Source organism: Halyomorpha halys, unplaced genomic scaffold, assembly GCF_000696795.3.
Source record: "Halyomorpha halys isolate HHAL.00 unplaced genomic scaffold, Hhal_1.1 Scaffold51.1, whole genome shotgun sequence".
Classification (NCBI taxonomy): Eukaryota; Metazoa; Arthropoda; class Insecta; order Hemiptera; family Pentatomidae; genus Halyomorpha; species Halyomorpha halys.
Window position 1 is genome coordinate 1,485,145 of NW_027108122.1, and position 13,830 is coordinate 1,498,974.

The 13,830-nt window shown below is 32.1% G+C and overlaps 1 protein-coding gene across 4 annotated transcripts in view; it reads left to right on the plus strand.

Moving 5' to 3' along the window:
* puc (puckered) overlaps positions 1 to 13,139 on the plus strand; it is a 276,245-nt gene extending 263,106 nt beyond the window's left edge. For all 4 annotated transcript variants that reach the window (XM_014436891.2, XM_014436902.2, XM_014436909.2 and 1 more), the window contains 2 exons: positions 7,480 to 7,797; positions 10,849 to 13,139. In XM_014436891.2, coding sequence (XP_014292377.2) covers positions 7,480 to 7,797; positions 10,849 to 11,129 — 599 coding nt within the window. In that variant the 3' untranslated portion in view covers positions 11,130 to 13,139. The remainder of the gene's footprint in view (positions 1 to 7,479; positions 7,798 to 10,848) is intronic.
* Positions 13,140 to 13,830: the final 691 nt, after the last annotated feature.

Sequence of the window (13,830 nt, forward strand, 5' to 3'; positions counted from 1 at the left end):
TATATGCATAAGATTGAGAGAAATTATTTTGTGTTTTGAAGGAGGGGGCTTAGCCACTGCCTTGTTTACATTCGAATCTTATGATATTGCCCAAAACACGAGGAAGTATCACGTAGAAGGCTAGTGTTGTTAACCATTTGATGGAAACATTCCATCTCATCAATGGCGATTGCTTCCCAACGATGAGTCAGAAAGAATGAGACAATGCCAGCAATTGCGTCCCGTGCCTAGGCGCTTGGTCAAGTGGGTTTGCCATGACTTGGGTTCTCAACTTCCATTTTCTTGAGCAAACAGAGAACCACCTGTATGACACAGATTTAATTAATTGAAAACCGAATGATTCACTCTGTTATCTAATGCAATCATAAATAATGTTCGTATTTTAACAATGATATCTATACATTCATTGACCTTTTTTGGTTATTCGTTCTCATGAATTGTTTCTTTCGGCATGAATAATGTGGAAAAGTATTTTCTAATTATAAACATATTTTTTTCCTGAGTGATTCCATTTTACTATACTATGTATCGATTGTACAATAAGGACCTGTTTGAAAGCTGAAAATGAAATGCTATAAATAGGGGAGAGAAATATTGATAAACATTTTTAATACTTTTTCTTTAAGGAAAAGACTCAAGTATAAATTGTTTTTTAATCACTTTTTTGAACTCGAAAAATACAAAAAGTGAAACACTTTTTTTTTTGTTTACTGATTACATTTAATTTGGTGTACCGAAGAGTAGCAACAGGAGAATAAGGATATTAAAATTAAAATAGAGAATCGGTAATATACAACAGAAACTTTATATCAAAAGTTAATATACTCTTTTCTCATAAATTAAGATTTTTTTTTTAATTAAAATTCTACGTCTAAAAATTATTCAGTATGAAAATCGAATAATATATTTATCATTATATATATATTGAATTCAATTCAGTTAATATAGAAAAGTATATTTATGTCAACTGAATGTTATTGTATTTGCTTCTATGATCTATCTACATTAACAGCAGAGTGAGAAAAAAAATTCGATTTGTTTCAAAACTTTTTTTTTCCTAATCTGTTTTTGTCAAAATGAATATTTCCAACCAATATTGAATTGATAAAACAATTCAATGTTTTTCCAACCAATTAGATTTTAACTTTGTCATTATTTTTGTTATAAAAACTTGTTTATAGCGATTTTACAAAAGTTACTTTTGATAGTTTCAAATCAAAATTTTATTTGGGTTTAATTAATATGAGAGTGGCTTGTTTTCGAAAAGACCCCTGATAGTTTGGGAAATTTTTCATTTTTCTCTTTCTCCTTATAAGGTGTTACTACAATACCCCTTATCTTACTGATACGTTTCATTGAAAATTCATAATTCATATTAACCGAAACGATTTTGAACAGTTAAACGAAGTACCTTAATGAAAAATTGCTTGAGATAAGTACGCTAGTGGGTGCTCATACCGATTCTTGTATAGTATTACATCTGACGAAAAAAATATTTTGAAACGGACGTGTTCCAAAGATAATGCGGTAGGTAGGGGTTTCTCTCTCTACTGTCGCCTCCCTATAGATTATCCCAAAGCTATTAAGATTGTCAATAAGCAACCACAATCTAAAGAGTACTTTAAATACAAAATGAAATGTTTTTTTATTTGTGAGATTGGCCATTATTGAAGCAAATCAGCTATACGTTTTTTATGAGAATGCGTTACTCTGTACATATGAGTATTTTCTTATTTATTTATCAGCGATGTGTTTTTGTATTTTTTATTTTATTGATGAACTACCAAAAATGATAGTTCATTGACCCATTTTTTTTTTAGTTTTTGATATTTATGGCAAATAACTAAAAGCATGGAGTGTTCACTTTTCAAATACGAAGTAAGTCATGATTTTCTTAGAAAAAAGGCAAGTGACCGTTCACAAAATGTTTATTGAAGATTGAAATTGAGATTCGGTTGTTAACTCTCCACCTCTTGTCCCACCCTGGATACGCGGATGGCTGTTGCGGTTACTCTGCATAACATATGCACCCAGTAGGTGGACTCCTGGGGCCTTGTTTTGTCCCAAGGGAGAAGTCTGGAATGGTAGGACAGAGATAGAAGTAAACAAGAAGAGGAAGTGGAGATATAGCAGCTGGGTGATAGGAGTGAATGAGTCAGAGCCAGTTGTCAAGATGATCCGCTAGGCGGCGCTAGCGGAGGGGGCAAGGCAACAGCGATCCCGAACGGAGCTCAGTTTGAGGCCGCACTCCGACAGTGGAAGTAGTCTGATTGGATCTAGTCTCTAGCAGTACTTGTACCTCTGCTTTGTGTTAGCTTCACGTCTACGTCTTGTAGTGTGCCATAACCATTCGTGCCATAATGAAGAAAGAAGCACCATGCCTCGTTCTCAAGTTGGCCCCGTTACCTACATGGAGCCGGACAGGTATACATAGTTCCATAACTACCATAAAATATTTATTTACATATGAGATTCATTTGCATATGTAAACAAACACGGTGTGTGTTGTCAAATTTTGATCTCGTGTTTTATTTTAGTTTATGGTTTCCTTTCATAAACCTTTATTTCGTACAACGTCTTTACAATCTTTGGAAGATTAACCTTGCTATATTCTGAAAAAATAAAGTAAAAAAAAACTTGAGATCAACTTATTCATCATTGCTATAATAATTCAAATATAATATTTTAAAAATAATCGATCATTTTGAAAACTTCTTTTATTATAAATTTCTGAAAATTTACTCATTATAACTTTTATCTGATTATTATAGTTGACATGATTACTATATGATGTTAACACATGCAAGTGTATATTCAATAAATTAAAAATTATACATACTGACAGTAATAATTTTGAAGTAATAGAAATTTTAAAAATCCTTCTCTAATAAAATGAAATTGTTAATTTTTTTTTTTAAGAAACTATTTAAATCTTGTGCTACTCTTTTTTTTTTAAAAAAAAAAAAATTAACTCAAACTGTTTGATAATAATTTCAAATGCGACCCAGTTGTAGTATTTAACTATTTTTAAATAGTGTGCTGTTAAATTATTGAGTTATTTCCATATTTTCTAATATATTTTGTAAATTAGCTTTGAATTGTACGGTTTATTATTTATTATAATTTTAATTAATACTTTATGCATAAAATTCATTTATTATTATGTGATGTATTTTGGAAAGTTATTTAATTTAGTACAAATATTTTCAATTAATAAACATAAACTTCAATGTGATAAACTGACTACAAACATTGATAGGAGAATTTTCAACTGTCACTAACCCCATTTTGGAATTTTTTTTCTTTCTATTTAAGATAAATATTTAATTAACTGATTTCATTGGTCTGTTTACAAACATTATAATGTTTGATGTATTGTTAAATTTATTTTGGTAATAAAAATAATTTGAAAACAAAAACATTTTGCACGTTTAGTGGAGGGTTGTTGTGTATGGCGGGAAAGTAGGCGTTGAGTGCTATCTATTATGTAGTTTCACCAGCTCTGTGTGAGTCACTCACTCTACGCACTTGAATACTATAGTCCCAACGGCTTGGTCTTATATCTACTCTATAATCTTTTTACATATATTATTGTGTTTATTATGTATTTTTAACGTACACATTTGATGAATATATATAATTATAAATGTTATTATAGTATATGATTTTATATTCAAAATATCTATTCATATTGGAATATATATTTTTTTAATTCAATTTTATATTGAGTAGAACCAGAATAATATTCAATATTTAGAAATGTAAACAATTTTATCTTTACATTTTATAAAGCTCTGTATTATCTTTTTGTTATCAGCAATCACGAGAGTTTAAAACAAATTATCAAAAAAAAAAAATGAACGAAATTTCATCTATAACCTTTATATAATTTTCCTTATTTTTTAATCAAAAAATTTAACATCAGTATGAATCATATATCCTCGTGATGTAGATAAAACGATTATATGCTGTTTTCATGGTTATATTTACGGTTCATACGGTTTGTATTGCATGGCCATAGTATTGTAGGATCCAGAATGATAGTTGGTGGATAATTGGTTTTGTACGGAGAATTCCAATTGTTCCATATTTGTTATGCACTGTATTCAGCTAGTTGGAAGGCAGACGCCCCTTGGCATATATTTAAATATATTTATCCCGTCATTGCTAAGCACGCATTGACGTTACTCGCGTGACGGTGGACTATTTGAAGCGCCGATCTGCGCCACTGTAGAAGCGGAGCCCTAGCCCGCTGGGTGCCAAAGAGGATGGCACAGGGCATACCTCTTGCGGTTTAAATACAGGCCGGGTTCTATATCCGTTGGAGGGGGTCTGATTCATCCGGGCACAGTCATCCCTGGCCTCTAGCCCCATGTCCCCCCGTAGTCTGTGATCTGCGCTCGGGTCTGGTGTACCCACCATGGAGGCATCTCATACCATACGCTGGTTCCCAAGTATGTCTTCTTGTTTTAGTATTCTATCCAATATAATTCTATTGCTATAATGAACTCGCGATTAATTAAATTTTTGGGGAGTAAATTTGGTCTTTTCGTTCTTGGAGGGCAGGTTGCACCCCCTGTGGTACGTGGAATAGAAAGGTTGTGGCTCAACCTCAAATGGTAACGTCCTGCTGATAGTGTTTTATTATGAATGTAATGTATGGTTTTGTGTCAATACGAAACAATAAAATATTGGGTTCATATTATTTAAAGTTTGTTTTTTTTGTATCGAGATACCGAGCACTAATGTCTGACAAGAGCTTTAATACATATTTATTTAAAATCTGTTATTAATTTAATAATAAATACAACTTGATTTAATGTTATTAAAACTACAATAAAATACAATTAAATTTTTTCTCCGACATTCATATCATTTACGGTCATATCCATAGAACTATAGACTGTTTGAGTATTGCCTAAATTCATCAAATTATTTCTGCTAGAAAATCAGCTAATCCTAATAATATTTATTATTAAGGCCGTTAACTTCCATTCTTATAGTTCAGCTACATTTTTACAGGTCCTTGTAAGAATGTTTCTCGGTGTAACAGAGATTTGCAAAAATTAAAAAGAAATTTAAAAAACCTGTTTGGCCTATATTCTACTTGTACTGATAAAGGATAGAGTTTTTATTATTGTATATATTAATTAAATCTCATGCATTGTGAGTTATGCCTTCATTATTTATTGCTCATTAGTATTTATTTACTGACATTTAATTGAAATTCTTTTTAACAAAATAAATGCTGGTAGTTAGCAGCTTCTTAACTGTAAGCACTAATGACATGTAAATAATATGCCAAAATGAATTTGATTTTCTTCAATTTGTTTTACTGTTAAAACTATTTAGATTTTTCTAATATAATTTTCTAAGAAGAATTTAAATTAGTGCTACCTTATCAACATTCATTATTCCATCTTCGATTAATATTACTAATTCTTTTTATAAAATATACTATGGATACTAATACTAATATTTACTATATTACACACTAATAGTAATATTTACATCTTCCTAAAACTGCTAAAAATATTTAGTTTGTTAGCTACAGCCTAACGTTTTGAAATAGGGAACTAGGCTACCCATTTATAGTTTGGCAATTGGCTACACCTCTGCCAAGTCAGTTTGGTTGGCGAATTTTTTTTTTTTTTTTTTTCTCCTGAGCTATATATGACAAGATGGTTTAAAAGTGAACCAGAAATAGTACATAAGACCTTACCAATGGCTCTGTCTTTCTATTTGTTTATTTCAAAATAACTGGGACAGTCATGCCTCCTGCTTCGTGATTCATATATTATGGCCCATCCTCTATATATTTTTATAACCGATTTGTGTATTTTTGAACAATATTATTTATCCCCCACAAATCTAATGTTTATGTATGTAATTAGTGTTAAATAAAAAAAAAGAAATATAAATAGATATATTATCGAATATATGTGCACATATCCACATTCGGATTTCCATAATAATTATAAAATGACATTTGAAATAATTTAATAATTGTTACTTACAATAATATTTTTCCCCATTATCCTTTTCTAATGAGTATGGAGGAAAGTTTAAAATATATGATACCATACATAAGCATATGAATCTTCTATATAACATTCTGTGCTGAATGACACAGCAGACGTTCCACATTCAGTCATTTCCTTCCATGACTCAGGGAGTGAGTTGTTCCAATGTTTTCTTCCTTATGTCACCCTAGAAAATATCTATATATGAATAGTTTTGCTCATAAAAAAAAAAAAAACGTATTACGTAAATTCTTATTCTGTCAAACCGTTCTTGGACAGTTATATGACTAAGTAAGAAATTGTTCATGTTCTACCTTAATTTATATTATCTTGCTTTCAATTTATGTATTTACTTCTTCAGTATCAATCGTCGTAAATGTTAATGTGTTACCTGAATTAGGCTTGTTTTTAAAGAAGGATGAATTAATCATTTCAAAATCATATAATATAACAAGAAACTTGTATAAATTTCATTAGATATTTTTAAATTATTGTAAATTAATTTCTGGAAGTGGTTTGATGAAGAAAACTCGTTATCAGCAATCAATTTACGTCGACGGTCACGTTTAAAAATTATCAAAAAGGCATCGTGCTATCTGCCCAGAATTATCTGATATAATTGAAGGTTTTTCATTTCAAATAGCGCTCTCTTCTGTGAAGAAATATATTTTATGGCTTGATCAGTAACTTGGGTTTTGTGCATTCATAATTTTTTTTAAGCTTTGACAACTCTTGAATCTCATTTTAATTAGTAATATTTTTATTCATTCTGGAGGATTATGTTCACACGTTTTGGAAAGCTATCGTGTCAAGCTTTGATGGTGGTTGTTTGAGTTAATCTTTGTGGACCGATAAGGCTGAAATATGAATTAATTATCATTGTTTATATATGGAGTTATTTTAAATGTCCCTGTAAATATATTTATCAAATGCTCTGCTTCAGTTGATATCAAGCCTTCCTATCGTTACTAAACACATCTCCTTTCGAGACCATTCTCCAAGACGATAGATTCATTATATATAAATAGAAGAGAGGAGTTCAAAGAACCCTACAAAGGAACCTAACTATTTATAGTAGGCGGGTCTACTCCAGTTCCTGGTCCGTCAGGGTTGCTAAATCGGTATCCTCCTGTTTATGTCTTTGCCAAGTCAGGCATCCCTTCTTTTTTATCAAAAAGCCATCCCCGGAAAGTGGTTCTCTCTAATTTTAACAACGAAGAAGAGACGGTTCTGTCAGACCGTACGGCGCCCATTCTTAGTCTATGCCTACCCACTTGGAGTTGTGCTATAGGAAATAACGGACAGTTAGAATTTATTGGTTTATTTATTTCGAGAGTAATCCTTTCTTGGTAATGATTATGACTAAACATTGTACATGTTACTTTATTTCGTTTATTTTATTTCTACTAAATCTATCTTCTATACATCTGTTTTATAAGTACGTTTCTTTCCATAGGAGGCCACAAAGAATTCTCAAGAAGGCACCGGAACCAGTGCGAGGATACGGCCCCCCTGTCCCTGAGCCCCGAGCCGGCGGGTCCCGATATAGAGACCTACCCGCCATCCAGAGTATTGCCCTTCCTCTACGTAGGGAACGCTAGGGACGCCGGAGACACCTCCCTCTTGAGGGACCTCGGCGTCTCCAAAGTCCTCAACGTCACCCTCCAGAGCACAGGTCCCGAACCGAGCGGAATCGCCTACAGGCAACTCCCCGCTTCGGACTCGGGTCAGCAGAACATCAAGCAGTACTTTGAAGAGGCCTTCTCCTTCATTGGTAAGTGTCTTTGATCTTCATCATCCTCGTAAGTTTGCAATGATGGTATATTGTTGCAATGAACCATCATAGAAATATGCGAGGAAAACTTAATTTTAACATTAACAAATTGTATTGTGTGCCTTATCTCTGCTATTTTATGATTTTCACGAGACTGAAAACTCCTTTTTTTGTCTATTTTCCTTTGGTTAGATCTATTGTTTGATCAATGCTTGTAAGTCTAATATTTATAAGTTCTGGATAATTGCATTTATTCCTAAAACGCTTGTTTATTGAATAAATACATATCATAAGTTTCTCTATTATTAAATATATAACTAAAAGTACATTGCCTTCCTAATACTTTACTTGACTTATATATACTGTCTTCAACTCGGTATTCGTTCTGATATGTTACATATGTATAAGTACATGCCATAAGCCAGGAAGTTGCCATATATAAACTGAATTCAGGACATGAATCAGACAAGAGGAAATTTACTGGGAGAATTCACACCCGAACCGAATGGAGCTTCGGTTCCAGCAAACAGGCTGGAGGGTAAAACAAATAGACGAGACCATTGGAGTGGCCCAACTCCGGAAATTAACCGGCGATTTGGGCCAATGGGCGGAGCCTCTTTATTTAATGTATAGCCTCGGGCCAATAGGGTCTGCTACCGGCCTTTGATAACTCAGCAACAGTCCTGCTGTATCTCCTGCCACTTGTGTATTGTAGTATGTTGTTATCAATTTGTGTATTGCCTTGGGGCGAGATATTTAAGAGAAAGAGAGGATAGATGGACGTGGAGGCAGGGAGAAAGGTTGTCTTGGGAAGGTGAGACAAGGCCGCTGATAATATATGCAGGCATCTAACACGCCCTCTAGTGCCGCATAATTACGCAAGTCTCTATATCGCTTCCGGATTATGCCACGGCAAACCATTTATTTTATATCGATATCCATATTGATTATGGATCTCTCTCGACCCCTCGATTACCGTTACTGCATTTTCGAAAGTTGTCATGTTAGGATATAACGGCTCCATAACACCCCATTATGAGCAGGAGGCCCAGTTTTTGACTGACAATGGTTTTCGAAAGCTTTGAAAAAACAAAACAAAAGACGTGACTCAGTTTCTCCGTATGTGTTGGCCGGGCAGATGCAGACCTACCCTCAAAACATGACGTCATTGTCCCCTTTGTAACAAGGCTGCTTTAGGCCGGTTGGTTACTTTTGAAGGGGTGCTTGTCAGATTAACAGGTTCTTAATGTATGAATCATTGCGAGCCTTGTATAGCGGCTAAATAAAATAAATAATGCCGATACAGGGGAAATCAGTTTGTGTGGGAACTGATAAATTGTTTAACCTAGTAAGCTGTACGAAGACCGGTTAGTACTGATCAGTTAGTATTAGTGTAAAATCGGTTAGCTCATGACAGTATTGCATTAGGGCTGGTTGTGATTGAATTATTGCAATGATAAATTAGTTTCATTGAGTGAACTCAAAGGTTTGTGAAATGCAGTTGCCCTAGGTTTTTTTTGTATTAAATAAATAAAAGTTTACATTCTGTACTTTTTTAAATATGAAAATGCTATGGGTAAAATTAACTGTTACATCACTAGCATTTTATGTTTTTTTCAACATCAATGAATTCTGCTGGAAAAATAAACATTACTCTAAAATTTTAAATTTTCTGTCCAAATTAACATTCATTATAATTCAATGTAATATATTATATTAATGATAATCTAATGTATTTTAATTTAATAAAAATATATTGTCTATTTATTTAAAAAAAAAAAAACTAGAAATGAAAATAATAATTATAATTTATTACTTTTATTTTTCTCTTGTCGAACTATCACCAAAAAGCAAGAAGGCCGTTTGGAATGAACAAGCCAACTGTTGCATTATAGATATCTTTTGACTCCGGTTTCTATATACCTGTCGGATTTCGATTTGTATAAAAAATAGATCTAATAGCATGGGATAGGATTGGCTTAATATTTTCGCGTGATTCGACTTGTTAGATCCATATTTTAATATTAGTTAAGAGACTGGCTAATATAGCCCAGGTCGATGTATCGATTGTAGAGGTAGAGGTGACGTGGCAAGGTCAGGTCGGTGACGTCTTACCTGCCGCTGACTCATCTTCCAAAGGCCTCACTATATTTACCTGCCCTTCTCCTCCTTGTCGAGACCCTTTAAATTACAAGTCTCTGGGTATTTTCAAGTTTTTTAAATTTTTCTGTTACTTAAATTTTTATTTTAAGATTATTTTTAATTTTTAGCTCTTCGTTGAATCAATATTCCGTTCAATATTGATATATGTCTTATTAAAAGATAAATAAAAAACATACATCCATACATGCTGATAGGAACTGAGTTAAGGCTCGTAAGATTTGTCAAGCTCTTTAATAAGCTATAGTTGCTGACCATATCTGGCAATCGCCTTGGATAACTTATCCAATGTCATAAGCGCCTCAACTGAGCCTACCTAGCGGCTATGTCGGCGTCCTTGTCGTTACACCACTTTGACAATCGTATCTTCTCTTTAAAAAAAATTAAATTCTTTTTAAAGCTATATTAAAAGGAACCAATTGTGGCTGTCTAAAATATGTACCTTATGTTCATTTTACCAAATCCAAAACTATTTGACAAATTATGATTCGTTTCGTGCAACTGATGACTAAGAAATGAATAAACACTTATATGATCTGAACATTTCCATAATTTAGTTAATGCAACTTCTGTTTTCCCTATGATGTAATTTTCCAAACTTTTTTTTTTTAATTGCGGTTATGTCCAGGTAAATAGGAGTATCCCTTCTCAGTAAAACAATGAATCAGATTGTCCGGGATTCGTTTGGCGAGAGTGATTCATGGTTGATGGCATTTCCGTTAGTTCTTAGAACTTGGCCAAGTTGGCCGTTTGTTGTGTACCACTGAAGAAATTGCAAGTCGTTTCCTGCCCCGTAAGAAACTAGGCCATTCTTTTCTTATCTGACCTTGTCCCAAACTTTCTAAGTTTTGCTTGTACTTAGCAGTGTCTTTAATGAATATTCTTTTGCAGAGGAGGCAAGGAAGTCGAACTGTGCGGTGCTGGTCCACTGCCAGGCAGGAGTGTCCAGGTCGCCGACGATCGCCATAGCCTACATCATGAAGCATCGGGGGCTGTCGATGATTGAAGCTTACAAGCTGGTGAAGGCAGCCCGCTCCATTATATCCCCCAACCTCAACTTCATGGGCCAACTGCTGGAGCTGGAGCAGTGCCTCAGGAGCAGCGCAGAGACCAAACCCACCTGGCAGCAGCAAGCCACTGCCCAAGAAGAGCTCTCGGGCTGCTCTGTCTGAGCTCTTATTCCATTTCCTTCATTATATGTGTATATTTTTTGATTGATTTTTTTTTTTATTATTGTTATTATTTAGTATCATTTCATCTCCATTATTTTCTAGTCTTAATTTATTTTTTCTCGTCATTTTGTTCATGTCAGAGCATATTTTAAAGGCTGTGTTTCCTACCAGATGATAATTTTTTGTAATATGTGTAAATGGAATTAGTGATGTGAGTGGCTCTGTACTGCTGACCATTGTACATAAATTATATACATACATACATGCAGTATATATATATTGTATGTAACAAGTAGAGTTGTGATATACTATGTCTTGTAAAGGGTAGATGCATTTCATGTATGACCCATAAATGGGATAAATGAGTGTTTGTTGGTTTGTTCCTCATATTCTATTAGAATGAAGAAGTGTACTATTTATCTAATTGACAAATTTAACATTTTTATTTATTAAATTTTTTTTTATGGATTCTCAACTTCAGTTACTTATGATTTTGTTATGTTTTGAGAAAATTATTTCAGAGCACAAGTGGATGGGCACATTTTTTAGGGGTAGATTTCCATTTCTTTTTTTAGAAAAATATGTTTGATTTAATTTTTAGTTTGGGAAGAAGAGTTATATGTTGTTTTTATTATATTCTTTAACCTATGTTGAAACTTGTGCACTGATTGTTGACAAAATATTAAGGATTTAAAATAAATTGTAAATAAAACTACTGTCTCTGAAAGCCATTGTAATTAAGTTAGTTTTTTTTTTTTTTTTTTATTATAATTGTTTCTGTACAAAGGAATCATTCCCATTAATTCTTTCTTGCATGACTATAGGCGTTGTCTTGGTTTCTGATCCTGATCATTTGCAATTTTTGGCACTATTTTGACAAGTTGTATTATCAACTTTTTTTCATCCATTTCTATTTGGAAGTTAAGATATTTTACCATTCTTTACCACCTAATGGATATCCAGATTTTTGTACCTTTTTTTGTAAGTATCTGGATTTAAATTAATAGTATTATCTTCCAAACATATCATCTGAATAGCATTTATAGTTATGTATTCAATAACAATGGCTTTACTTTTATTGGATGTAGTAATGCTGTATTAGAATACTGCCTAATCAATTTTCTATGCAGTGTGCCTTGTCATTTACTGCTAAACGATTGTTAATGATGATATTAGATTCTTTAAGCTAATCATTTCTCGAAGGATGAAACAATAACTACTTATTTATGGTTCAACCTTTGCGTGGTATTGTAAATTCTATAATAAATAGAAAGTGCGCTGCTTTTACCTAAACCAATCCGTGGTCCGTCTTCTCTAGGTAGTGTAAAAATCTTTGTACATTCGATCGCTGACCATATTTTCAAAGATCATCTTTTTTATGATCTGTTATTAATTTTTTCCTCCATTATTGCATAGTAAAACAGTTGACAGTTTTTTTTGTTTTTTTTTCCCAAACTAATATCATGGTATACAGTAGAAATTAACAGAAAAATTATCTGTCTCATGATAAACTTATGTTAATGAAAAACTTTATTGTCAAAATGAAAAGATTTATTTATTTTATATTTTGGTTGAAAAATAAAGAGCCAGAAGTTTTTATTAGGGCAAAGCAACCAAAGACAAAAAAATTAGGTTGCATTTATTTATCGATGTTGAGATAATCCATTTTCTTAAGTATTGACATATGTTAGACAAAATTAATATTATTATTATTATTATTATTATGAAGATGTTTATTTTTGTTATTAAGGGTTTATGATCACACTAGTATAAATATTATCTATGTCTATTGGAATGTGAATATATTTTGTCTCTTAATTCTATTAAACATGAATTATATTTATTTGTAAATTTTAGTTGGTAATGGAAGTCAATGATGTAAAATATATCAATTCTACATTGTGCCTTCAAAGATATATCAAGAAAGGCAAATTTATATTTTGTAATTATTGTAGATTATTATGTTTTCTTTATATTAGTGATGGTATTAAACAGTATTAGTACCCATAACTGATTTTTATTATTTATTATTCATTTTTCCTTTCTTCAGAGGTTAGACTAACATTTTTTTAATTAATGAAGTAAAGAAAAGAATTAGCTATAAGTACTAAAACAATTGGCCAAGGGCGTGCATACCGAGTTGAAATTTGCAAATATATGATATATATTACAGTGGAAATGTTTTAAAACAATATAATAATAACACAAAATATAAATGATATTAATTATTAGTTCTCAATGACAAATAAATGACTTTTAGTCTAAAAAATAACTATTTACTTCACATGTAGTTTCAACTGCAATAAAAATAAATTGAAATAAATACTTTTTTATTTGGACAGTTTCGACTAAATGCAATTTGAATGGTCTTATATTATTGTCTGAATATATGGTCTATTAATTAAAGTTTTACTCCACTACACAACACCATTGGTATTAATAAAACATTATGTTGTGATTAAAAAAAATTGAATTTGAATTGGTCACTTGTTGAAGTTTATAAAAAATTTGGAAGCTTACATGGGATAAACTAATCTGTTGTTAAAATTTTACAATTTATTAAATTAAAACTGCAATACTTGCATCTAACCATTCAATGTTGACCACTTTGGTATAACCCATATTTTGGTGAATTAAAGTGTCGGCTTTAGGACTGGGTTAAGTGTACTGCACTTTTTGAGAACTATAAAAAATTGCTATC